The following is a 25,416-nucleotide window of genomic DNA, read 5'->3' as shown; positions in this document are numbered from 1 at the left end:
TCGTAAATATTTATCCAATAAAATAGAAAACAACTGATGACCCAAAAAATATGGAAGTTTTCTATGTTTCGTTTTAACAATTCAGCAGTTCGAAGGTGTTTTAATTATTGTTGATGTAAAACAAAAACAACAAAATGTCAAAACTAATTATTGTATTTACAATTTATTGAAATATGAAGTACCTTCAGCTTAAATTTGTCTATTTTAGGCAAACATTTTGATTACGGTAGATCAAAGCAGATTCATGTGTTTGAATGGTCTAGTCAAAGTCTTCAGCTGAGAATTAGTGGCACAACTTGAAGTTCTCCTTCCAGACTGTTCCAGACGGGCCGGAGTTGGTTCTGGAGCAGTAGATGAATAATGTGCACCTGCAGTCTGAGGCGGGTTCTGTAGAGCCAGAACCACCGGCCCGGTTCTGAACACTCCTCCCAGTTTTCATTGGTTCTGTTTGGTTCCGGTCCAGATCCAGCAGGCAGCGGAGCGCCCGGAGAGGAACTTTGTGGACACCCGTCAGCTGAAGGTGAGCTCACCATCCTGCTGGTTCTGGTTCTGGTTCTGGTTCTGACCCGTGCTGTGGATCTGGGCCCAGGTGTGCGCGACCTGCTTCGACCTTTCCGTCAGCCTGCTCAGGGTTCTGGAGATGACCGTGACTCTGGTTCCGGAGATCTTCCTAGATTGGACCCGGCCGTCGGCGGAGCTGCTGCTGAGGCGGCTCGCCCAGGTGAGACCCTACCCTACCCTACCCGACCTGACCTGACCCGGTCCGGTCCAATCGTTTCAGCTGTCCTGTCCTGTCTGCAGCTGCTGAACCAGGTTCTGAACCGAGTCACGGCCGAGAAGAACCTGTTCGATCGGGTCGTTAACCTTCGGCTGCCAGGTAAGCCCCGCCCCGTCCGACTGGACCAAACAGAACCAACCCGATCTGACTGGACCCGACCCGTCCCAGATTAACAATGGTTTCCATGGTAACACTGTGGCGGAGGTTCTGAGAAGGAACCAGACTTCCTGGTATAAACGGAGCAGAACTCCTCCTCCTCATCAGGGCTCTGTGGAAGGTCAGAGGTCAAAGGTCGCATCAGGGCTGACGGGTTCTGTGTGCTGCAGGTCTGGAGAGCGTGGACCACTACCCGATCCTGGTGGCCGTGACGGGAATCCTGGTCCGGATCCTGGTGGACGGAGACAAACAGGGGTAGGAGAACTGGGAGAACTGGGAGAGCTGGGTGGGGGGGCAGAAGGAGCCATGGGGTCACCGCCTTCAACTGGTTTCTGGGTTTACCGTCAGACCCGCGGGAACTCCTCCTGAAGAAATCTGAATCTCAAAAATGGCGGCGCCCATAAACATTTTTTACAATGAATTTTACAGTCATAATTTTAATCTGGTGGGATTATGAAAAGACGTTTTGGAGCGTTACTTCAGGTTTTAATCTTATTCTCTCAATCCAAACAAACCTGGAGTTGCTTCAATTCTTTTGTGCATTTTCCTTTAATCTCCATGGCAACCATACAGCTGCAGAACACCAGGGTGGGCTTAGCCCCGCCTTCGAGGCGCAGCTCCTCCTCAGAGGTAAAAACGTTAAAGGGTTAATAGAGGAGCCATGTTGGGATGATTCCCTGGAGGCGGAGCTTCAGAAGGAGCAGGAGTTTTTAAAGAGACAGAGACACAATTTCAAGGCATTAAATCAGGAAGATATTTTTTTATACATCTGTAGCATTTTTATATCGACTGAAGGTTACATGTTTACTGGATTCTGTTATAAAATGGCACCATGTGCCTGGAAAACATTGTGCTGCCCCTTGGAAGGCACTAAGATTCCAAGATTAGTGCATGGAATCTTCTGATTCCATGCACTAAAGATTATAAAATCTTTATTTTCCATAAGCACTAATTTAATTTGTTTAGTTTTGAGCTGCAGGCGCCTGGTGTGACATTGAGTCCAGACAGTTTCTGGAATAAACGTTTCCATCACATCTCACAGGAGAGGAGCGGCCATATTGAAACGTTGTGTTTTGGAAGCATTTTGGACGTCTACTGGTCTTTTGGACGTGTTTTGTATTTCTCCATGCAGACAGGTGGGCAGCAGGCCTCTGCTGACGTCTGTCGGCTCTGACTCACTGTTGGTCCTGTCAGCCCGGTGTCTGCAGCTCCGCCTGCAGAGCCGCTTCACTCTGAGTGCTTCTCTAAATGTCAGACTGCTCCTTTAAAGAGCCCAAGTGTTTGGAGGCGGTCTGGTTCCCTGAAGGTCAGAGAGCATCGCCTCCTCTCTGGGTCATGAAGCTTCTGTCTGTCCAGCCTTTATTATTTTTTATTAATCGTGAACTCTGACCCTGACTGGGCGAATCTTTAGCAGGGCTAGCTTGATGCTCAGCGTTGTTTTGCTTCCACCTCCGGGTCAGAACCAGTAATAAGGTTTACTAATGTACTAAATATTATAAATATTTTTATTTTATTTTATTTTTTTACCCCTCCAGGGGGTCTTTTGTGGGCTCTAGTGTCCCTTATATGACAGTAGGCTGACAGGAAACGGGGAAGACATGCGGCAAATATTGTCGGGTCTGGGAGTCGAACCCGCGATTGCCGCGTCGAGGACTCAAGGCCTCCAAATATGGGTCGCGCTAACCACTACGCCACCACGGCATGCCCCCTAAATATTATAAATATAATGCTAACTCACCCATACACAGACTTTCTGAATGATCACATCTTTGGTTTTCCTTTAGCCAAGATTTAGTCACATGAAAAATGTTCTAAGTTTTTAAATTTTTGCACGCAGGAGCAATAAGTTTTATAAAATATGAAGAAGTTGACCAGACAAGTTTCTACATAGTTCTAACGATCCTCTAGAGACTGAATCTGTTTTACGTTTTTACAAATGAACTTAATGCATCAGGAGGTAACTTATCGATACACTTCAACATAAATAAATTACAACAACTTTCAAAATCCATTGGGTTATGTTTGTCCTGGATTGGACGGGGATGAGACCTTATTGGCTTTTTGTCCATTATTTTTATTGTTCGGTTGAACAATGAGGCAGTTAATGGGCTCATGCTGTCATTCAGTATGAAATAAACATGAAATATGAGAGAATATCATGGCATTCATCCACCGCAGAGCAGCATGCACAGGAATATAAGGTCCTATTCATTTCAAACAACTAAGCTTTGGTTTTTATGTTTTTAGAATATTATTTTCAAATTTTAGGTGTGGGTCAAAAAATAACCAAAAATATTTGAATTTTGTTCCATGTTGATAATTTAATTCTACAGATAAATTAGAAAATGTTCTTGTATGTGTTTTCTAATCAAAAAGCATGTTGACACTGTTTTACTTAGACTGATCACCAGCTGGTTATTGAAGTTTCGCTTCCATTCAGGCAAAACATCTGCAGATGAATCTGATTAATTGTGTTGCGGCCATTTCTGTTTTGTTTTTATAAATCATAAAATTTATCCATTTAGTTTTTCTCTGGGCAGTTAGAAAATACTTAAATTACTTTAGAACCAAGATCTGTAATTAGTATTCATATTGGGAATTGTTTAGATTATGTTGTTAACCTTTAAAAGTTTAAGGGCATGCCGGGCGGCGCGGTGGATGCCTTTTATTTGTCAAATGTGCAGAAAATTTTGTAAAATGATTTTTGAACTTGAAACATCAGATAAAGTCAACGTTTGTTTTCAACGAAGTTGTAAGAGATATTTAGTTATTGTTTTGTCCATATTTTTGCCAGAAATAAACTGAATTTTCTACGTATCTCTAACAGTCGAGTTGGAGCCAGAACACATGCAGCCTTTCCTGGAAAACTTTGGTTTTAGGAATTAAAAAGCTGCTCCAAATCGCTTCAGTTAAACTCAGTTCAACCAACGCATCGAGTTCAGGCTCGTTAAAGTTTCTGTCTGAGGAAACCCGGCAGGTTGCATCGGGTCGTTGACATGCAGCTAGAGGTCAGAGTTCAAACTACTGGGACTAGTCCACCTCTCACCAGAACCTCAGGTTAGAACCGGCAGGAAGGAAAGGAAGGCTTGGATTTAAATTTTATTTCTGACCTCAGTCCAGCTTCCTCTTCCTCAGGCTTCGTCCCAGGTGAGTTTGCTCCTCAGATTGTTGTCATCAGTCCAACTGCACCTCATCGGGACCGGTAGCCCCCGTCCCCGCTGTGAGACAGATCGATGGAGCTCATTATGATCCATCAGCTGCGGCAGAGAGAGGCAGCTCTCAGCTCTCAGCCTGCCTCAGATTAGATTCAGCTCCAGGATAATTAGCTTAGCAGCTTCACAGAATCAGAGGCCGCCGCGCGCAGCCTGCTGGCTTTTTCCATCTCAACGCCGTAGTTTTCCAGGATGTAGACCTGGCCCGCTGGGGAACGCCGATCTGCTGCTGAGGTCTGCAGATCGGCTGAATTCAGTCCTGAGTTTTACCTGCAGGTTTACTCTGCAGTCCGACTCAGGACCCGGTTCTGCTGAAACAGAACCGGTTTCTTCTGATAGATCAGTGCATCCACTGATTTACCATGATTTACAGTAACGGTAAAGGTAATTTCATTTATATAGCACATTTTCAGCAACAAGACAATACAAAGTGCTTTACAGGATTTAAAAGGAAATGCAAACCAAACGAAAGAGCAAAAGAAGAAAAAGCTAATAATGTTGAGCCAAAGTAAATAAACTGGAGAGTCCTATTCAGGGTTGGTAGATAAGTATTAGTAAGTATTCTCTGCTCCAATTCCTTTTCTGGGTTGGGAGAATAGGAATCTAAAAAGTAGTTGCTAAAGTAGTTTTTCTGGGTTATAAGTTCTACTCCTGTTCTGGGTTGTTAAATAAGTGTAAGTAAGTAAGTATCATCTGGACTTCTGGGTTGCTAGATCAGTATAAGTATTCGCTGGACTTTCTAAGTATGCTCTAAATTTGTAAAGTCTCTTTGTGCGAATAACGAAAATTCACACAAAATCAACAGATTCACACATTTTTCACCCTAATTGTGAGTTTATTGCAAATTTTCCACCCAAAGCTTTGGATTGAGTGATGCTGACTCCTACCTGCAGGTGGCGGCGTTTCCCTCTTCTCCTCTACTGCCTCAACTTCCTGTCTGCTCATCGTCTGCGATCGATGTGACGAGTAGCAAACATTGACCAGTTCTTTAAAGGATAAAATGTTTGTGTTCGTTTTTTCTTTATGTAGATTTTTTTTAAGAGGACAAAATATTTCTGAATTAGCGCCGAAAAATCTGTTATTTTTATAGGAAAAGAAAACAGTTAAGAAAACGGCTGTGAAATCCTGGAGGGACTTCAACTCAGGTAAAAGTTCAGATTATCTGTGTTGTTAGTTTGGCTAATAGCCTTCTAGCTAACAGGCTGTTAAGTTAATTCAGGATATGTTATCAATTAAACGCATTAAGAAAAATTTAAGCAATATTTTCAATTCAAAAACTGATAATCTTTTCCCAGTGAAATAATCTACCAGAAGAATTAGGACATTTTTCATCAATGTTAAGTCATTACTGATTTAAAACCAGCTCTGATATCCCACTGAAAATGTTTTTGTTAGATCTAGACAAAAAAGCACTTGGTAAGACTTTGTGTTTTTTTACAGTGTGTCATTACTATGACTTGAATAAATTCCTTTAAAACCACATAGATAATATTGAAATTATGAAAAAACTTGTAAGTTTAAATTGGCAGGATTTAACTGCAAAAAACTTCTCAAAACAAATAATAATAATAAAAAAGAAAACAAGATGTTTTGTAAAAGGTGAAAAAAATCTGCTAGGTTATAAAATACAGAATTATCAACTAAACTCAAGTTCCTATAACTTGATCTTTCTTAATTCAAGTGCATTAAGATATTTGCACTAGAAACTACAAAAATACTTGGTAAGATTTTGCATTTTTGCAGTGAAGCTTCAGACCTGTTGGTCATGCGGATCAGAGTTGTCATGACGACGCAGTCATGTGACCACAGACGATCAGAACCTGAAATAATCCGAGCCGCTCCTCTTTCCTTCATCATAACGTTTATTAGGAGACATCAGAAGCAGCTTTCACCTCGTTTCCCAGCATGCACTGCTCTAGCCTTCAGATTACCCACAATCCCCGGTGTCTGCTCTGACTCTGTGACAGCTGCTGCTTTCATGCAAACTGTGATGAAGAGTGTGATGAAGACTCCTCTCAGGTTCTTCTTCTGTTTTCCTCATGCATGTTGACGAACGCCTCAGAGCTTCCTGTCTGGAGGAGGAGGATGAGGAGGATGAAGGGTTACTGATGGAGGGAGTCGGAGGGCTGAGAGGAGCAGGGAGGGAGGGAGGGAGGAGCAGGGAGGGAGAGAGGAGCTGGGAGGGAGGGAGGAGCAGGGAGGGAGAGAGGAGCTGGGAGGGAGAGAGGAGCAGGGAGGGAGAGAGGAGCAGGGAGGGAGAGAGGAGCTGGGAGGGAGGGAGGAGCTGGGAGGGAGAGAGGAGCAGGGAGGGAGAGAGGAGCTGGGAGGGAGAGAGGAGCAGGGAGGGAGAGAGGAGCAGGGAGGGAGAGAGGAGCTGGGAGGGAGAGAGGAGCAGGGAGGGAGAGAGGAGCTGGGAGGGAGAGAGGAGCTGGGAGGGAGGGAGCAGCTGGGAGGGAGGGAGGAGCTGGGGTGAGACAGATAGATCTGAGGAAGAGGAGGAGGATGAAGAGGAGAAGAGGAACAGAGGGTTAGCTTTAGCAAAACTTTATTCAGTTCATCTCAGCTGGAGTTCAGTTCTGGTTCGGATGGTTCTGGTTCTGCAGTCCAACATCTGAAGGTCTGCACCTTCAGAACCGCTGAGTCAGATGGATCAGAACCAGAACCATGGACCGACCTGGAACCATCACCTGGTGGTGAGCTGGTTCTGTTGGGAGTCCTGGACCCATTGAACTGGTTCTGGTGGAGTTCTGGAAGCGTTGGAACCTGGTCCTGGTTCCGGTGGAATGTTGTGTCTGATGAATGATTTAGAGCGGCTCTTCAGTCGAAGTAAATCCAGTTGGAGTCGCCATCAATGTTTGATGCGCTGTGTTTTAGTCAGTGAGAGCAGATCGGGGTTCTGATCCTCCTGGCTCTCAGGATGGTTACGGTTCTGGTTCTGGTCAGATGTTGGAGTGAAGCTCAGACGTCCCTGGCTGGATTTACGTCCCACCCAGAGACGCTCTTCCTGCTCTGTCTTCGTTTGTTTTCGGCAGATTCAGACGATCCAAACGTCCTCCTCTGGACGCTGACCTTTAACCTCTGGCTGCTTCCAGACGGGGAGGATGCTAGTTTCTGCCCCGACCAATCCGCTTCGCTGGGACAACGGGACGGCGTTGTGCTGGTTGCCATGACAACACAGAAGCTGTACCCAGCTCTTTCTGGGCCGGCGTAGCATGTGCTTCCTGTCTGCGGCTCGGTGGGATCGTGACCCGGTCCGGCTGTAGAACCCAGAGGTTCTGGTTCCGTTTGGTTCTGAGGAGCCATCGGTTAAAGCCGAGTCGCCACGGCAACGCCACCTCCATGTTCCCGCGTCGCTCTCAGCCGAAACGTCTTGTCAATATTTCATCACCACTCGCTTCACCTCCATCTTACTTAGAGCTTCCTGCTGTCCGCGGCTCAGCTGGGATAAACATGGCAGGAGGAAGATGAAGACCCACTCAGGGGTCAGAGGTCAGGCTGTGACCTGAGAGCCGCTGAGGTGTTTCCTCATCATGAAGCCTCTGATGGCTTCGGTGGGAGTTTGGATCCTGCAGGCGTGAGGTCATCTACAACAAGGGTGTTCAAAATGAGGCGCGGGGGCCATTTACAGCCCCTGGAGTGATTTTGGATGGCCCGTCAACAACAACTGATGAATAAGTGTAATCAGTTTTGACCAAACTACAACTTTAAAACAATAATCTACTGGTCCTAATGACAAAAACGTCATGCAGTACCAGACCTTCAGGCTGAGGTTGGAGGCGTCGTGCTGCATTAAGAGACTCAAGGCGATTGAGGCTACTGCTACCTAGTTGCTAACTTATCACTGCTAGCTAGCTAGCTAAAGCTAGTTTGCTAGATGAAGTTTGTATTTTATATGTCTTAAAATAAAAAGTCTTAAATTTGAGTCAGTGAAACCTGCAAGTATGTAGAATGACAATGGGAAGTTTATCGTAAATAATTCATCTGATTTACTTTGTTTTTAAGTTCTTGTAGATTTAATGCCATCATTTAAACATGTAGTCAGTTAATTATTCATTTGCATCACCATCTAATGGCTCTCTGAGTTACTGAGGATTTAAAGCTGCAGAACCAGCAGCAGAGCAGAAGAGGAAACCTGTGAATCGTGTGTGGGAGCAGGAAGAGACCTGCTGCAGGCAGAACATGCAGAATGTGGCTGCGTGCACACACACACACACACACACACACACACACACGCACACGCACGCACGCACGCAAAGACACACACACACAGAAACCAGGCAGGTTGGGTTTGGAGGTTTATTAGGCGATACAGACGAGGTGCAGAGGATGCAGTGAGAACATACAGTAGAAACAGAAACCAGGCAGAGTGGAGGAGGGAACCAGAACCTCTGGTTGGTTCTGGTTAATCGGACCCTACATGTCGGTCTGGTGAACAGAACCAGGAAGCTACAGAACTCTAGAAAACAGTTTGGTACTGGAAGGCGGTGCTGCAGTTAAAGGGACAGGTCGTGCTTAAAGGGACGCAGCGGTTCATGCTCTGTCTTTGGTCTGGACTCGGCCGGTTCTGACCCGTCACAGTGCGCCGGTTCTGGGCTCAGGGATCGGACCTGAGCTAACAGGATTCAGGGTCAGAATTGCACTTGTTGTTGGTGAGGGGAGGGCGTGTTGGGGAGGAAGTGGTGAGGGGCTGTGCCATCGCGCTGAGAGTCCTGTCGCTATGGCAACATGATGGGCGTGTCGGGGGAGACGGACATGTAAGAGTCCGTCTCCCTGGCGCGCTGCTGAGGCTCCGCCCCCAGCTGGCCGTTCTGCTGCTCTCTGATTGGCTCCAGAAACACAACATGCTTGTTGCTACTGACCTTGCGGCCGGGGCCCTCGGTGGACGCCGGCGGCGTCGGCATGAGGATGGAGGACTGGGCGCTGCCCGCTCCGCCCTCCTTGCCCTGGCTCTGGGCGGTGGCCGCCAGGGGGCGGGGCCTGGGCCAGGGCGGGCAGCGGCAGGGCGTCAGGTACAGGTAGACCAGGACCAGCAGCAGGCTAACCACGCAGCCCAGCAGGGTGGTGAAGCCCGTGTTGAAGGGCTCAGCAGCATCAGAGGCCGGCCGCGGCAGCACCGTCACGTTGACCTCCCGGGAATCGTTCAGCCGCCTCGCCTGGGCCACGCACACGTAGATCCCAGAGTCCTGCTCTTGGGGCTCCGCCATCGCCAAGCTGCCGTTAGCGAACATCCTGATGGAGCCGTTGTTCCCAGGCGGAGCCACGTACTCCAGCTGCGGCGTGAGCCAGAAAAAGGCGGCACCGCGGCCGGACAAAGATGTGACGCAGTGCAGCAGCAGCGGCGCCCCCGCCCTCACCGACACACTGGCTTCCTGCTGCGGCGCCGCCGTCACGTTGCAGCGCTCGAAGTATCTCCGGTGCAGGAAAAAGCGGATGCCGCTGCGCTGGACTCCAGCAACCAGGCAGACGTGCTCCTGCCGGAAGAACCGGACCGATGCGAAGCCTTTCTGCTCCCACAGCCGGAACAGGGAGAACATGGCGCAGTCACACACCAGCGAGTTGTTGTGCAGATAGAGCCCCCCCTGCAGGGCCAGCGGCAGACCGGAGATGTCCATCAGCGGCAGCTTGGGCAGCCGGTTGGAGGACAGGTCCAGCAGGGTCAGCTGCTGGTGGCCGCCTGTCTGGATGCTGAAGAAGGGGAAGTCGGTGAGGCGGTTGTGGCTGAGGTAGGCCTTCCGGAGGCTGGTCAGTCCGGACAGGGCGGTGCTCTCCACGTGCTTGATCCGGTTGTTGAACAGCAGCAGCTCCTCCAGCGCCGCCAGCTCCTGGAAGTCGCTCTGCTTCAGGACCAGCAGCTGATTGGATGACAGGTCCAGGTGTCTCAGGCGTCCGGAGGAGTTCCTGAAGGCGCCGGGCTGGATGGCGCTCAGCTGGTTGTGGGCCAACCGCAGCACCTCCAGCTGCAGCAGTCCCTGGAAGCCGCCCGGCTCCAGCTGCTGGATCCGGTTGTGGCTCAGGTCCATGGTGGCGGTGGAGGCCGGCAGCGCTGCGGGGACCCGGTCCAGATCCAGCGCCGGGCAGCTCAGGATGTCCGCTGTGCAGAGGCAACGGCGCGGGCAGGCGGCGCCCCGAACCGCACTCAGCCGCACACACACCATCAGAACCACCACTGGCCACTGCGCCCCCTGCAGGACGGCGGCCAGCATGATGCCTCCAGCAAACTGAACTTCAGCAGAGTCAGAGCCGGTCACATCCTCCCGCTCTGGGCTTCATCTCATCTCCAGTCGACGTTCTGAGAAGTTCAGACCTCTGGCTGCTTCCCGTCTCTCATTCTCACCAGGAAACTCTCGACCTGACGAAGCTGCACCGATCTCTCTGGTCGAGCTCAGAACCCAAACATTGGCTCAGTCCAGCCTGAAGAATCTGGAGGTTCTGGTTCCAGACTCGCTCAGCTGGAAACGCGGATAGGATCCAGGAAGTTGACCCGCTGGTTTCCCAGTTTGGAAGCTCCCAGTCGATGCGCTGCCGTCCCGTCCTGCCGGCGCCGGCGCTCTGAGTTACAGCAGCATCCTGTCCGCCCGGCTGATTTAATGTGTGTCGGTGCTGCTGATGCTCAGAGACCTTAAAGTTCCTGCAGGAGCGGTTCTGTTCTGGTCCAGATCTCGGTGTGTTTGCCGTCGCTGCCTCCGTCTGTTTGCTGCTCATTTGTGAGCGCCGTCTGCCTCTTGTGGTGCTTTTCCAGCTCCTCCTCTCCTCCGCTGCTCCAGCCCTCCGGACCCCCTCCGCCTCTCTGCGTTCCCTGCTCTGCTCGCTGTCTGTTTGCCTCCTGCTCTCACTTTGTTTTCACCCTCTCTGATGGCTTATGCTGCCACAGAAGGAGCCGTGTGAGGCGCATTTCACGGCAAATCTGATTGGCTGCAGAGACGTGCAAATGAGAGCTGCAGCTTGGGAAGCAGAGGAAACATTTGGGAGACGATGTTTGCATCCCATTTGTTAATGTCCCACCATCACTGCTTAACATCCGTTCTGTAAAATCATTTTATCTCCATCATTCTAAAACAATTCAAACAAAAATAAAATCTATTTAAATGCATGAAGACCTTTGCTAATCTAACAACAGCAGGCTGACAGCTGTTAGCTTAAATGTAGAGACACTAGCATGAGGAGAGTTAGTCTGACTGCATTGATTGATTAGTGGAACATGTTGGACCGGTTCAGATAAAAACCCGACCATATGGTTGGTGAATTCGGTTTCCAGCTCTAGTTGGTCTGAGAATCTCAGGGTTCCACAGAAACCACTACACTCAGCATTCATTTAGATGATTAGAGGAACTGAAGAGCAGCTGCTCAACCCGATGGAATAACCAGCTCATCGTCTCCAGAACCACCGCTCCATTTACATTACAGATCAGAGGAGACGGCTTCATGTCCACGACCTTAACAGCCCCAATGACCTCAGCAGCCCTATTAGTGACCCCACACCCCTATTAGTGACCCCAACGGCCCTATTAGTGACCCCAGCAGCCCTATTAATGACCCCAACAGCCCTATTAATGACCCCAACAGCCCTATTAATGACCCCAACAGCCCTATTAATGACCCCACACCCCTATTAATGACCCCAACAGCCCTATTAATGACCCCAACACCCCTATTAGTGACCCCAGCAGCCCTATTAATGACCCCAACACCCCTATTAGTGACCCCAGCAGCCCTATTAATGACCCCACACCCCTATTAATGACCCCAGCAGCCCTATTAATGACCCCACACCCCTATTAGTGACCCCAGCAGCCCTATTAGTGACCCCACACCCCTATTAGTGACCCCAACAGCCCTATTAGTGACCCCAGCAGCCCTATTAGTCAAATTGTCAAATGCCATTCATCAATACACATCAAATATTGCTGATTAATGTTGAACAATGTTTCAATTATTATGAATCAAAGGCAGTTATTAGTGGTCTTAAGAACCGTATTATTGTGATGGTTCTGACTGACGTACTTCCAACCATGTTCAGATTTGTTTTGTTTTGGATAAACATCTCAGAGGAACAAGAGAAGAAGTCCAGTTGCCTTCCACTGGAGCTCCCGGGTATGAACTGGGCTGATTTTCCTCTCATCCAGTTTCTGTCGCTGCCAGGTTTTTCTGACTGGTCTCTGCCCAGGTTTTCATAAAGAGCTGGTTCTGATTCTAGTGTTTGTTGGATCCTGTCCAGAATTAGTTGTCCAGGTGAAACATGTCCTGATGTTTACCAGTCAGCAGCAGCTTGTCTTTCTGCTTTTTATTCATTCAACTGAAATCTGAATCTTCTGTAAACAGTTCCTGTGATGCACCTGCTGCTCTGAGCCAGCCTGCAGCTCGTTATCCTCCTGCCTGGTTCTGAATCGGTTCTTCTCCGTGTTTTCAGAACTATCCCCAGCCTTTAGCCGAACTTCATGCTGAGCTGTTTGTTTGTAACTGGGTTGGTTCTCCAGGCTGGGAACCAGGCTGTGGTGCTCAGACCTTCTGGTTTATGTGGCGCTGATGGAGATGAGCTACAGTCAGTCACATGACCTGACGGTGACACCTGGACCTGCAGGGCTGTTTACAGCGCTGGCGCCTCTCACGCCGGACGGCGCCTCTCACGCCGGACGGCGCCACCTGTAGGACAGTAGGTGTCGCTCATAGAGCTGCTGCTCAGTCTGTGATGACTCCTGAAGTCCAGTAGAAAATCTGAAACTAAAGGTGCAGAAAATTTAATTTCTCTTAAATCTGCTGGTGTTATAAGAAAAGGCTATTAATTTGAAGGTGACTGAGGAGCTTCTGTAGCCCCAGATGAGAGACAGTAAGAGCTGCACAGCATCATCATAGTTATCTTTATCATCTTCATCATCATCATCATCATCAGCTCCTGTTTTCCACTGATGCTCCTCTTTGACTTTCAGCTTTTATTGTGAAGGAGCTGAACTGAAGGTTTTCCAGAGAAGCTCAGAGCTGCGGAGGCCCCCAGAGTCCCATAGTGGAGATTAATATTCATGCAAAGTGCAGCGTCTTATTAACAAAGTGCGGCTGAATAATCAGGCTTAATGAGAGCAAAGCTGCAAACGGAGCTGAGCGCAGTGGGACTCTGAGGCTGAGGAGCGTTCAGATGAAGAGGAATCGTCTTCCTCAGATCTCTCCACCTGCTGATGAACACAAGACCCTCCGATCAGAACCGGGCCTGTCACCATAACGGACTTTACTGGATGATAAACTCACCCAGAAATGATTTCAATAAACTATAATATTGTCATTTTGAGACTATTTGCAACTAATATCATAATAACGACATATTTATGTGAGTTTATCCTCTCAAAGATAAAAACATTTTAATTTCTTAAGAATTTTTATCACTGGATCTGGAAAATCTTTTAAATATTGAAAATTAGTAAAAAAATAATCTAATCCAATTAAGATGGATTAGAAACAATGTAATCAAACTAGGACTTTTGAAAAAAATAAATAAATCAATTTGGCGGCCATGTTGGATTGTCGGTTAGAGCACATAGTAGATAGTTCTTAGTTTGGTCTTATTTCAAATGTACTAACTTATTTAAACTAGAATCTAGACTAAAAATACTCAGTAAGATTTTGAGTTTTTGCAGTGCAGACATGAGGTCCATGTATAAGAATCCCTCTGACTCGCGTTGTGTGTTTTCTGGACAACTGGTTAGAAAACTCAGACCTGTCCAGGTCCAGTGTGGAGTGAGATTTCTGTTGGTGTCAAACGTTTCTGTACTCCTCTCTGCAGAACGTCCAGAGCTTCCTCCGTCCTCCTCTCCGACCCCTGCTTCCAGCTCCACTCCATCCAGCACCTCCTGGGGGAACCGGCAGAGTCCACAGGGCCGTCCGCCGGGCCCACAGTCGCCGGCCGGCCCGCGGCCGGGCCTCCGGGTCCCTCTGCGGCGCCGCCTGCTCCTCCGGCTGCTGGGAGCGCCTCAGAGAGGAAACACTTCTCCCTGCATGCATGTAAGTTCACCGATGCTCTGCTGGAAATGGGTCAGTTCTGAATCAATCCATGGTTCCACCAGAACTTCGTCTTCCTTCAGCTTCTGTCCTCTCAGGTTGACCTTTAGCCGTTTAGTCCACTTTAATCCAGCTTGTTTTAGGGCTGAAATTATTAGTCAGATATTGAAATAATCGTCAATAAGTTTAGTAATTGATTAATCTGGAGTATGCAGGACTGATAAAAAAGCCATATGGTGAAAAATCAACATGTTCATAGCAATAATTAAACCAAAGCTGTACAAATACATAATAAACACTTTGCATGTAGATAAAGACCTCATTGTCTGTAAATCTGTTCTGCTGTCAGTTTTAGTTTCACCCAGTTAAGATTCACTAAAGGAATCTTAGCAAAAACAGTTAGATTTTATTTTAAAGATGAATTTAATTATTTCATTTGTATCTTTTAATGTATTTCTAACATTGTATAAAAAGGTTTAAGTGGTTAAATGAAAAATCTTTAGAATTTATCTGATTGATCGTTGGACTAATCAATACAATAATCAGTAACTGAAATAATCGTTAGTTGCAGCGGTTTCGGTTGAGAGGTGTGACCGCTAATCGACCTCTGACCTCTGGTCCTCCAAACCTCGGTCTGGGTTCAGTTGAAGTGAACTCTGGTCGGTCTGAATGTGAACGCCAAGCGGGCCAGAGACCGCTCCAAAAACAGGAAGTGGTCTACGTGCTAGCCTAGCGCTAGCAGCAGAAATGTCTCCTTGTCTTTAGCCAAAGACTAAAGAGAAATCCTCCAACTGCTAAAATCTGACGCCTCCATCTTGTTTCCATCTGCTGAAGAAGGAAGTTGCTCTCAGTGTCTTCAGAGGTTTTCCTGCAAACTTTCCATTTTGAACGTTTTTGTTATTTGGGTCTCATCTGCTTCTGAAACCAGAAAAACCACCCAGATGGTTTTTTGGTGTCTAGAAACCGAGTCGTTTCAAAAACCTCTGGAATGTAACGTCACAAATCACCAGGATCTGTGCCGTTACCTAGCAACCCCAGCAGAGCTCCGCCGTTACCTAGCAACAGCTGATAATGGAGTTTACTGGACCACCAGGTGGGAAAGCAGACACCTGATAGTTGATGATTATCTCAGTAATCAATTAATCATGATTAATAGATTATCTTGATAGACTGATAGATAGATATTGTACCAATACATGAATTGATAATGAGGTGAAATCTGAGAGTGGGTGTGTCTTTCTGGACCTGGACAGAACCGCTCTCAGTGGTTCTGTGGTGTTTACTGTTGCCAGATGAGGGGGGGTTCTGGTTGCCACAGCATCCTGCTCTGTTGCCATGGGAACACCAGCAGTTTCCATGACCACTCTCCGGAGCATCATGTGGAAGTCAGACGGTCCGGCTGTCAGACGGCGCCGGGCCACATGGACCAAACGGTAGAGAACATCTTGGTTCTGTTCAGGACCGTTAGAGCCTGCAGAACCAGCTCCCTGGGTTCTGCCTGCGTCCCGTCAGGGAGAGGGAATCTGTTCCCTCAGAACATCAGCCTGGCAGCCGACCAGCTCTGCACCATCACAGCTCAGATGAGGCGCTGTCAGCTCACCGCAGAAACATGAGCCTCTGATGGAGGAAATGGAGACACGGATCGAACACCATCAACTGGGAGGAGGAGGAGGAGGAGGAGGAGGAAGAGAGGACGAGGAAGAGGGAGAGGAGGAGGAGGAGGAAAAGGAGGAAGAAGAAGAGGAGGAGGAAGGCTCCTTACACTCGCCCATGTAGAGGGGAACTTCTCTCCTTACTGCTGGGATTAAACCAAAGTTCTGACCTGGTCCGGTTCTCCAGGAGCAGCTGACCTGTTATTCTCCCATTAATAGACTAGGGTCCGTTTACGGCACAGGTGTCAAACTCCAGTCCTCCAGTCGCTGTCCTGCAGTTTTTAGATGAGCCACAGGTACAAAACACTGGAATGAAACGGCTCCATCACCTCCTCCTGGTGTAGATCAGTTCTCCAGAGCCTTAATGACCTAATTATTCTATTCAGGTGCAGAAGCTCATCTAAAAGTTGCAGGACAGCGACTGGAGGACTGGAGTTTGACACCCCTGATTTACGGTCTATACAAAACATGCTCATCACATTTTTCATAGATCAGATTTGATTCTGCTCAGCTGTTTTAGGGCCTCTGTCACTTTAAATCCAAATAAGGTGCTGCTGGCCACGCCCCCAACTCAGTGTTGACACTCGCACCTGAAAATACATGCAATTATACAACTGTACATCTTCGAAAAGCATTAGTGGAGCCTCCTGGAGAACCAACCAGAATGCAGGAAGTGGTTTCTGGATGGAGAGACAATAAAAGTCTTTGCTGGAGTTTCACTCTGGTTGCCAGGTAACGAGCAGGGTTTCCCTGGGGTTGCCAGGCAACTGCGCAGTGTCTGCTGATTGGCGATATGCCAGAGGTTTTTGAAACGGCTCATTTTCCAGACACCAAAAAATGTCTGGGCGTTGTTTTAAGTGTTTGATCCGGAGGTCTGCTTCTTCATGCCGGGACGACCAGAACCTCCTGGCTCAGTTCTCTGTAGTTCTGTAGACCGAGCTGCTTTGGGTTCAGGAACCTGGTTCTGCCTGTAGGATCCACAGAGAGGAGACTAAAACAAAAACTGGGCCCTGCCAAGGTCCAAAGAACTCAGAGTAGCTGGAAAAGAACTTTTGAGGTTTAAAGACGTTTTGCGGTCCAGCGGTCCTGATGTCTCCTCTGAGAAGAATCGGGTCAGTTCTGGTCTGGGTTCTAAGGCCCGGGGCGGCAGGGATCCCATCAGAACCGAACCAAGTCATGAAACATCTGGACCTTCTCTGCGTCAGGTTCCTGACCCTGTGGTGACCGCGCTGTCTGGACCGGTGCCTGTGATCCCGCTGTGGCCGTAAAGTGGGCCATTAGCCTCCGTCCGGCTCCGCTCTGCGGGTCCTTAGGTCCGACCAGAACCGCGGTCGGGCCTGCAGAGGTCCGGTTCTGCTGTTTCAGCAGGTTTTCTTCTGATCTTCAGTGAATCCAGAAGTAGAAACAATAAATTCACTGGAATCTGAGGCTGTGACCCATCAGAACCACCAGAGGTTCTGAAGGTTCTGATTCTGCTTGATGAGATCCGTTTCTGACTCTGTTTTCCTGCCAACAGACACCGACTACATCAGCCTGGAGGAGAAGCAGAAGGTGGAGGAGATGCTGGAGTTTCTCACCGAGGAGTCCAAGCAGGCTGCCGCCTCCACAGCGGTACGGTCACTTCCTGTCCTGAGGTCACTTCCTGTCCTGGATTTAATTCTTCTGGGTCTAGGTCTTAGTTTAGTTTTTATCAATTCCACTGAATCAGTTCATGTTCATAGTTCATCTCTCATTATCCTAATCTGTAAGTGACATCACTCCTAATTAGCATATTCATGATGTCATCAGCAGCTTATTGAGACATTTAGCTCAAGGTCGCTCTGTGAATCAGAGAATCAATGAAGGTAAACAGGAGCACGAAAATATCCACATCTCCCTCCACACACACACACACACACACACACACACACGCACGCACGCACGCACGCACACACACACCCACACACACAGTTCTGTGTTTGCTTGATGTCACCAGGACAGCAGAACCAGCAGCTCCACAGTGTCTGCTTGACCTTCAACAGAACCTGAGGGTCTGGAACTGGTTCTGGTCTGGTTCCAGTCTGGTTCTGCTCCAGTTCCAGTCTGCTACCCTGACATGGCCCAGCGATGAAGCAGCATTTTCTGGGTTCTGATGGAGTTCTGGAGGGTTTGGCTGCTCTTTGAGGCACCGATCAGAACCAGAACCTGCAGTCTGGTTCTGTTCTTCATGAAGTCGTTTCAGGAACTGAAACAACAGAAGAAAGAAGATCAGAAGGAATATTTATCCTGCCTTTAGCGCTGCTGTAGCCCCTGATGTTAGCGGTTAGCATGGTGAACTATCAGCCTCCATGTTTACGTTCCAGAACCTTCGCTAACTCTGCCGACTCTCCCAGGTCCAGATTGTTCCACGATGGACAGAATCTGCAGGGAGATGAATTGACATTTTTTCTCTCTTTTTTTTTTAGGGTTGAATTTTTTTTGAAAATCTGGGATTTTTTCACCAGCGTTAGGGCAGCCATCTTGTTTTCATTTAGGCTCTGACTTCAGGTCAACTCTACAACGAAGTATTAGGGCCAGGCTGCAATTTTCATTTTAATTACGAGAATACTGTCATCATATAACCAGAATAAAGTGGTAATATTAGGAGGATGAAGTAATAATTTTATGAGAACTCAACATGAAAAATAACAAAAACATTAAATCGTGTGAAATACTTCATCTTTTAAGACATCAGTTTTAACGGATCCTCCAAACTCTGAAGGTTTTCTCTTATTAACGACTTTTTCTCTTAATTTCTGGTAAAATCTTTATTCCACTAACTTTTTAACTGTATTCTCATTATTACGTAAACATTTCGTAATCCAGAAAGGATGATTGAAATAATTTTGAAAATAGTTCTTACTTGTAAATATTTGGAAAATGAAATCTTTTCAGTTTTTGTATGAAAAGATTGTAGATTTTATTTTGAAGGCTTGGGATCTGGAAGGTCAGGTTAATCTGTTCAGCCTTCCTGTTCTCTGCTCAAACACTCACTCTCTCTGAAGGAACAGCGCCCCCTGCAGACAGCTGATATATGCTGCGTTCGGTGATCAGGAAGGGATCCGCTTGGTTTCAGTCCAGCAGGTTCTGATCAAACGGACCGGTTCTGGTCAGCAGCAGAACCAGACGATTCCTCTGAGGTTTCAGGACGTTTTTAAATGTCCTGATGAAATGAGACATTTCATGACTGGACCCGACCTGACCTGACCCGACCCGGGCCGACCCAAACCAGATCGGACCCGACCCAAAGCGGATCAGACCCGACCTGACCTGACCCGACCCGGGCCGACCCAAACCAGATCGGACCCGAACCGGACCGGACCCGACCTGGCCTGGTATGACCCAGCCCGACCCACGCTGCTCCTCTTCATGCCAACAGGATTATTTCCAGAACTGGATCTGTGTCCCAGCAGGAGTTCTGCTCATTTCGGGCCGAACAACACGAGACTCTGGAACCCGCCGGGTCTGACGGAAAGGTCACCGCTCCGCTCCGACACGCTACGCTTCCTGCAGCACACTGCGACCTTACCGTGACCTTTAGGCTGCCAGCAGCTTCCTGCAGAACTGGACCGAGCAGAACCAGCACCGCGCTGAAACCCCAGCAGAAACCGGTTCAGGGTTCTGTTCTACAGAGAACCGAGCCAAGAGGTTCTGGTTGTCCTGGCATGAAGAAGCAGACCTCCAGTTTATAACGGATCAGAACCGCCCAGCAGAAGAACCGGACCAGGATCAGTCAGAACTGTTCCGTTTTTCGGGTTATTTCTATAGATCTGTTTCATAACGCCACGCCTTAGTAAGCAAATCATTTCAATCGATCAACCAATCAATCCTATTGATCCCAGCTGTCAGTCATTCAGCCTGGACCAGCAGGGGGCGACAAACGCCTTTAACAGGAAGGAACCCTACTGGTGTCAGGTGTCTGCAGCAGGGTCCGGGTCCGGTTCTGGTTCTGGTGTCACTCAAAGTTCTCCCTCTGTCTGTTTCAGCCGACCAGCGAGGAAGATCTCTGCCCCATCTGCTACGCCCACTCCATCTCCGCCGTCTTCAGGCCCTGCTCACACAAGTCCTGCAAGTGAGTCCACAGAACCCAGAACCACTCAGAACCCAGAACCACTCAGAAACCCGGAACCACTCAGACTCAATGTTTCATTATTATTTAATACATTTAACTAAAGGTCAAAATTAGATTTGTTCTTTTTTAGACTCATAGTCGTGTGAACAAAATCTGCCTATAACCTGTAATTATATCCTCACTTTCAACCTTTTTGGTTTCGTCTGGTTCTGGTTCCTCTGCTCTGGTTCTGGTTTGTCTGGTTCTGGTTCCTCTGCTCTGGTTCTGGTTTGTCTGGTTCTGGTTCCTCTGCTCTGGTTCTGGTTCTGATTCCGCTGTGTTCTGTGTGCAGAGCCTGCATCAATCAGCATCTGATGAACAACAAGGATTGCTTCTTCTGCAAGGCCACCATCACCGGGGTGGAGGACTACAGCAAGCCCTCCTAACACACACACACACACACACACACACACACACACACACACACACACACACACACACACACACCGGAGCTCCGCCCACCGTCCAACATGGAGGCGTCTGCAGCCAATCAGCTGGCAGCTCAACGGAGACTAGCAGGCTGAGCTTTTATTTTGAAAGAGTCCTGGCGTGTGTGTGTGTGTGTGTGTGTGTGATAGCAGCTCTGACTCTGGACCATTTTCCCCTTCAGAACCAGAACCGGGCTGACTCATGGATGAGCTGCAGCATCAGAAGCAGCTTGGTTCAGGTCCACTGTAGCTTTAGGTTCTGGTTCTGGTTCTGGTTCTGGAGCTGGTTGAACGTCTCTGAGTGTTTAAGAGCAAAAATGCAGCAATGGATCGGACGGTTCTGATCCAGATGTTGGTTCTGTTGGTGCGAAACTGCAGCATATCTGTAACCTGATTAAATTATTAATCCTGAACCAAACAACCGGGTCCTGTCTGCTCATTTTGGACCTACCGGTACCACACACCGGTTCCACACTGGGTTTCCATAGTGACGTCATCACCAGGGCGGCCATCTTGTTCTACTTCTCTTTATTGGGCCTTGGAGTTCAGGTCAACTCTACGATATCTGGGCCAGGCTCAGTTTTTACATTTCCAGAATGAAGCAGGAATTTTTTGAGAAAAATAAAAACATGATGAATGTTGAGCATCTCAGCAGGACGCTGATGAAACTGTAACCGATTCAACGGTTGGATGTGGTACCAGACGAACCTGACGCCCCTGGACAGAAATAGCTGCTCAACGAGGAAGAGGAGGAGGACTGCTGAAGGACGGTCTGGGAGTATTTATAGCAGAACCGGGCCGGTCCGTTTCCCCTGATCGATGTCAGAGCAGAACCTATGGAGCTAAAACGGTCTCAGTTCACAGAAACACAGAACCAGATTCACACTTGTGTTTTTGATGCGAACACAAATATATCTTGGTTTGCATTTATAATGATCTTATTTCTCCTCCCTGACGCCAACGGAGCAAACAGAACCTGGTGTTCTGGTCCGGTTCTGGTCCAGATGTTCTGTCTCCTCATCCTCACATCTTCTCTTCCTGCGTTTTGCTGTTTAAAACATGAAGCTGCAGACCTGAGGAGGCTCTCTGACTCAGGTATCGCCATGGCAACGCCAAACTAAACTCACCTGCAGATCCAACAGGCGGGTTTCCTGATGCTGCTCTGCAGATTAAATACCTCTAAACCGATTTAATCTGAAGGATATGAACAATAATTTTATTTAAATGTGACAGAAAAAGGAGAAAAACTTCTTGGTTAGACAAAAACTATTTAAAATATTCAACTTTATCTCTGTTTTTATCTAACATTTTATACTTTTTGTATTTATGGTAAAAAAAAAAATCTAAATGTTTCATTTTTGGACTGAATTTTTTTTTCACTTCCAGCTTTTAAAAAAATACGATTTTGGTCAGCAGAGAGATTCTTTCTCTTTCTCATGTTGCTTGAAACCTGTGGCCTGTTTAATAATGTGGAACATCCTTAACTAGATTTCCTTTAATTAAGCTCAGCAGACAAACTAATCAACCAGATCTCCGAAATTAATTATAGTGATTCAAAGAACCCTGACACACAATACCATCTATAAATTTAATAGCACAACAAAAAATGTTATCTTTATGACTCTTTAATCCAATTTGCATAATAATTTGTTACACGGTGTAGATCTGAAAAACACTGGATGATACGTTGGAAACATTGGCTTGATGGATCTCTTCAACGTTGGTTGCTTGGCTCCAACTGGATGATTGTCTGATGGTTGATCCACCTCAACCAAAAACCAACCATTCCGACTGTAACTCGACGTTGAATTACCATCGCCTGCTATCTGGGGTGACAGGCTTTTCTTACCAAGACAAAATGGATCATATCCTAAATATACGCATATTTTTCCAAGATGGCTCATCTATGCCAGCCCAGTTAGGGCGTTAGCTTCTGCTGTGACCTACTTAGCTTTAATGCTGACAGTAGCATGTGGGGTATCAGCAGTATGTTGACTTACAGACGCCGTTCAGTGTGATACAAGTTGCCCCAAAGTGGGGTCCGTTCAGTGTGATACAAGTTGCCCCAAAGTGGGGTCCGTTCAGTGTGATACAAGTTGCCCCAAAGTGGGGTCCGTTCAACTGAGGAGTTACCTGATTGGTTGCTGATCATCCCTGTTGAAATCTGTGGGTTGAGACGTCTGGAGTCTCAAAATTCACGTGCAAATGCAGCGCCACCCACAGGCCAGAGGCAGCATTTTATATCAATATATATTTGTGTTTGCATCAAAATTACAAATGTGAATCTCCATCTGTTTGTGAATTGAGACTGTTTTAGCGCAATAGAACCCGACCCGATCTGTAGGAGACGGGTCGGAGATTCACAGACTTTCACTGGACCGGTTCTGTTTGGATTCCTGTCCAGGAGGCTCAAAGCTGCCGTCTCCATGGAAACAGGTCAAACAGATCTAGAGAGAGGCTTCAGAACCTGATCCAGGTGGAAGTTCTGACCCAAACCCCAAGCAGAGACTTGAATGAGCTGAACAGCTCTGATCTGCTGAAGACCTGATTCTGATTAAACGGTACCACCTCAGGGTTCCGGTTCAGGTAACCTAGAAAATGTTATTGCTAAACTGGTTCTGACCCAATTTAGGCTCAGAAGAGCAGAAATTAAAACTGATGAGAAGGTGTGCAGTTTGTGATGAAATGCTGCCATCTAGTGGTCAAGATCCTGACCCGCAGTGGAGGATCCCAGGTTCCTCATGTTGGAGCAGAACTACTAGCAGCACTCAGTCCTCCTGACCAGCAGAACCAGAACCTGGATCAGTACCAGCTCTGACAAGACAGAGCAGAGACACCAAAAGAAGCAGAAGAACCGATCCAGGAGAACTTTCTATGTGAAGGTAAGAACAGGAAGAAGCATTCGCTCAGTGGATCAAACATCGACCCAAACATCGGCCCAGGTGTTTGGACATCGGCCCAGGTGTTCGGGCATCGGCCCAGGTGTTTGGACATCGGCCCAGGTGTTCGGGCATCGGCCCAGGTGTTTGGGTCTGATCCGAAAACAGCTGAAATTACAGCAAATTGGAGAGAAGTAAAAGAAGAAAGTGAAATAATGTTTGTCCTCCATATTAACAGAAATAACTCAGGATAACCTAAGCCAGCCCATCAGCTCAATCAGAGGAAAGTTTTAAGCCTAGTCTAAGTATTCAGGGTGTGTACGGACTGAAACTGGCAGCGGCTTCCAACTGTACTTTTCTTCCTTCCACTCAACTTTCCATTGGTCCATTTGATACAGCAGGCTGAGCTGCTGCCAGATCAATTTTACTATTAATGTTATTGATCGTCAGGCTTCCAGATGCACAGATATAAATCACGTTTAATCATAACCAGCTCTGCTCACCGTCTTAGACCAACAGATTTCCATATAACAGCATGAGGGGGTGCACCGGTCCTGGAGGTACTGCAATACCAGGTCGATGCGTGGAGTGGACGGAGCAAGCCCCTATTCCATCTCCCTGCTCCAAAAATCAATTTAATATATGGTCCCCGGGTAGGGGACGTATCAGATATTAAACTGATAAGAACAGATACTACACTTGATCTTAGCCAAAAGGCCGAGAAGCGATAACCCATTTAACTTGGGAGGTAACCATTTCAACCTCGAACATCCCGTTTTGACTCCCGGTTCGGAAAACTTTAGATTTTATCGCTCATAAAACAAGCAGTGTAAACAGAGAATAAAGTTTAGACTGATGTTAAACTGAACTGATGTCGCGTTCAACAGGAAATAAAGATAAATGACTAAAGATTTGCTTGAAAAAGAAACCGACGCGGTCATTTCTGGTCATGTGACTCGCTGAGCAATCCAATAGAAAGCCTGAATTTTAAACACGTTTTAAAAGGTTGGAGAATAAATGTGATTAAAGTATGTTTGAGGAGATAAAATTATAAATTCATAGGAGCATCGTTGTATTAAAATAATTACAGGTTTATGTCCTAACTGGACGGAACCCGTTTGGGATTTTAATGGGGAAGTTTCACAACCAACCACAAGGTGGCACTGTGGTCACATAAACGGGCCTCTGCTTTTTCACTCACCTGCTGCTGCAATAGAACCAGAAAAGACGAAGAGCTGAGCCAGATCGGAGCCGATGGGAAAAACAGGTCCGGACAAAACTGTTGTGATCCTCTGTCAAAGCTGCAGTATGAAACTTTTCCAAAAATCTTTTCACATAACAGTTAAAACTGTCTCAGTGTGACATGAAACAGATCATCTGTGAAAGGATCGATCTGCTCCCAGCTGTTGACTCCTCTGAAGAAATGCACCTGACCAAAAACAACTAATCAGCGCTGTCAATCACTCACGTGTATGCTGCTCAATGTGCTACTGGCTCCATTACAGGAAAGCCGTGTATCAGCGGCTATGCTAACTAGCCTTATCATTCATACCAAGCTTTGTTGTGGTAACCAGCTGAGAGAACAAGGAGGAGGGTCTGAGTGGCATGCGGTGATTGACAGCGTTAAGACCCGCCTCCTGGTTCTGATTGGTTGTTTCAGAAACAACAGTCAGACATTCCTTTTTAATTGTGGTTCAACAGAATCATTTTGAAAAATGAGCTAATAAATGTTCACAGTTCCTGCTTCATCGTTCCGTCGTCACATCAGGAGGAAATGACCTCATCACATCTGGATGAAGACCAAAGGACCCTCCTCTTCTTCGGCCTCCTGCAAAAAGTTTCATAAGGAAAAAATATGCAGCTTCTGGAGCTGCCGATGGTTTTCAGACGTGTGTTTCTTTGGTGTTCATCTTCGGGACCGGCGGCGGTTTCGTCGGACCGTCTGGACTTCAGCGGTTAGTCTGGGAAAGATTAGTGGCCATCTGGGATCCAGGCGGCCATCATTTATTTCCTGCTCTTTGTCCTCCAGCGAAGGTAAAGTTGTTGTGACAAATGGCTTCCACTGCCATCAGCGGCGACAGGAAATACCGCCGGCCGCCTCCTCTATAAGTCATGAAGACAAGATGGCGGCACGGCTCAGGTGCTGCGCTGATGGATCACCGAGGTTCATTCAGGGGTTTGGTGCCTGCATGACCTCT

General features: G+C 47.4%; 2 protein-coding genes and 1 non-coding gene across 9 annotated transcripts in view; 1 reads left to right on the top strand and 2 right to left on the bottom strand.

Moving 5' to 3' along the window:
• The window catches only part of rnf123 (ring finger protein 123), a 45,100-nt gene extending 24,343 nt beyond the window's left edge, over positions 1–20,757 (top strand). For 6 of the 7 annotated variants that reach the window (XM_023325484.1, XM_023325486.1, XM_023325485.1 and 3 more), the window contains 8 exons: positions 464–520; positions 590–721; positions 802–877; positions 1,105–1,189; positions 13,916–14,133; positions 17,299–17,393; positions 19,787–19,872; positions 20,204–20,297. In XM_023325484.1, coding sequence (XP_023181252.1) covers positions 464–520; positions 590–721; positions 802–877; positions 1,105–1,189; positions 13,916–14,133; positions 17,299–17,393; positions 19,787–19,872; positions 20,204–20,297 — 843 coding nt within the window. Of the gene's footprint in view, positions 1–463; positions 521–589; positions 722–801; positions 878–1,104; positions 1,190–13,915; positions 14,134–17,298; positions 17,394–19,786; positions 19,873–20,203 lie in introns of all 7 variants that reach the window. The other variant, XM_023325489.1, reaches the window with a different exon arrangement.
• Positions 6,620–13,906, bottom strand: amigo3 (adhesion molecule with Ig like domain 3). Its single transcript, XM_023325491.1, has one exon. It carries the CDS (start codon positions 10,347–10,349, stop codon positions 8,862–8,864), a length of 1,488 nt encoding a protein of 495 aa, XP_023181259.1. The 5' UTR covers positions 10,350–13,906; the 3' UTR covers positions 6,620–8,861.
• A 2,999-nt stretch (positions 20,758–23,756) lies between the features above and the next one.
• On the bottom strand, positions 23,757–23,947 carry LOC111605935. The gene has a single exon (XR_002751913.1). It is a non-coding gene; the product is annotated as a U2 spliceosomal RNA (small nuclear RNA).
• Positions 23,948–25,416: the final 1,469 nt, after the last annotated feature.

Source organism: Xiphophorus maculatus, chromosome 20 (genome assembly GCF_002775205.1).
Source record: "Xiphophorus maculatus strain JP 163 A chromosome 20, X_maculatus-5.0-male, whole genome shotgun sequence".
Lineage (NCBI taxonomy): Eukaryota > Metazoa > Chordata > Actinopteri > Cyprinodontiformes > Poeciliidae > Xiphophorus > Xiphophorus maculatus.
The sequence above is the reverse complement of the archived record's forward strand: the minus strand, read 5'-3'. Positions and strand labels throughout refer to the sequence as shown.

Coding starts and splice junctions, on each gene's coding strand:
- amigo3 (XM_023325491.1), bottom strand. CDS start 10,349: ATGCTGGCCGCCGTCCTGCAGGGGGCGCAGTGGCCAGTGGTGGTTCTG.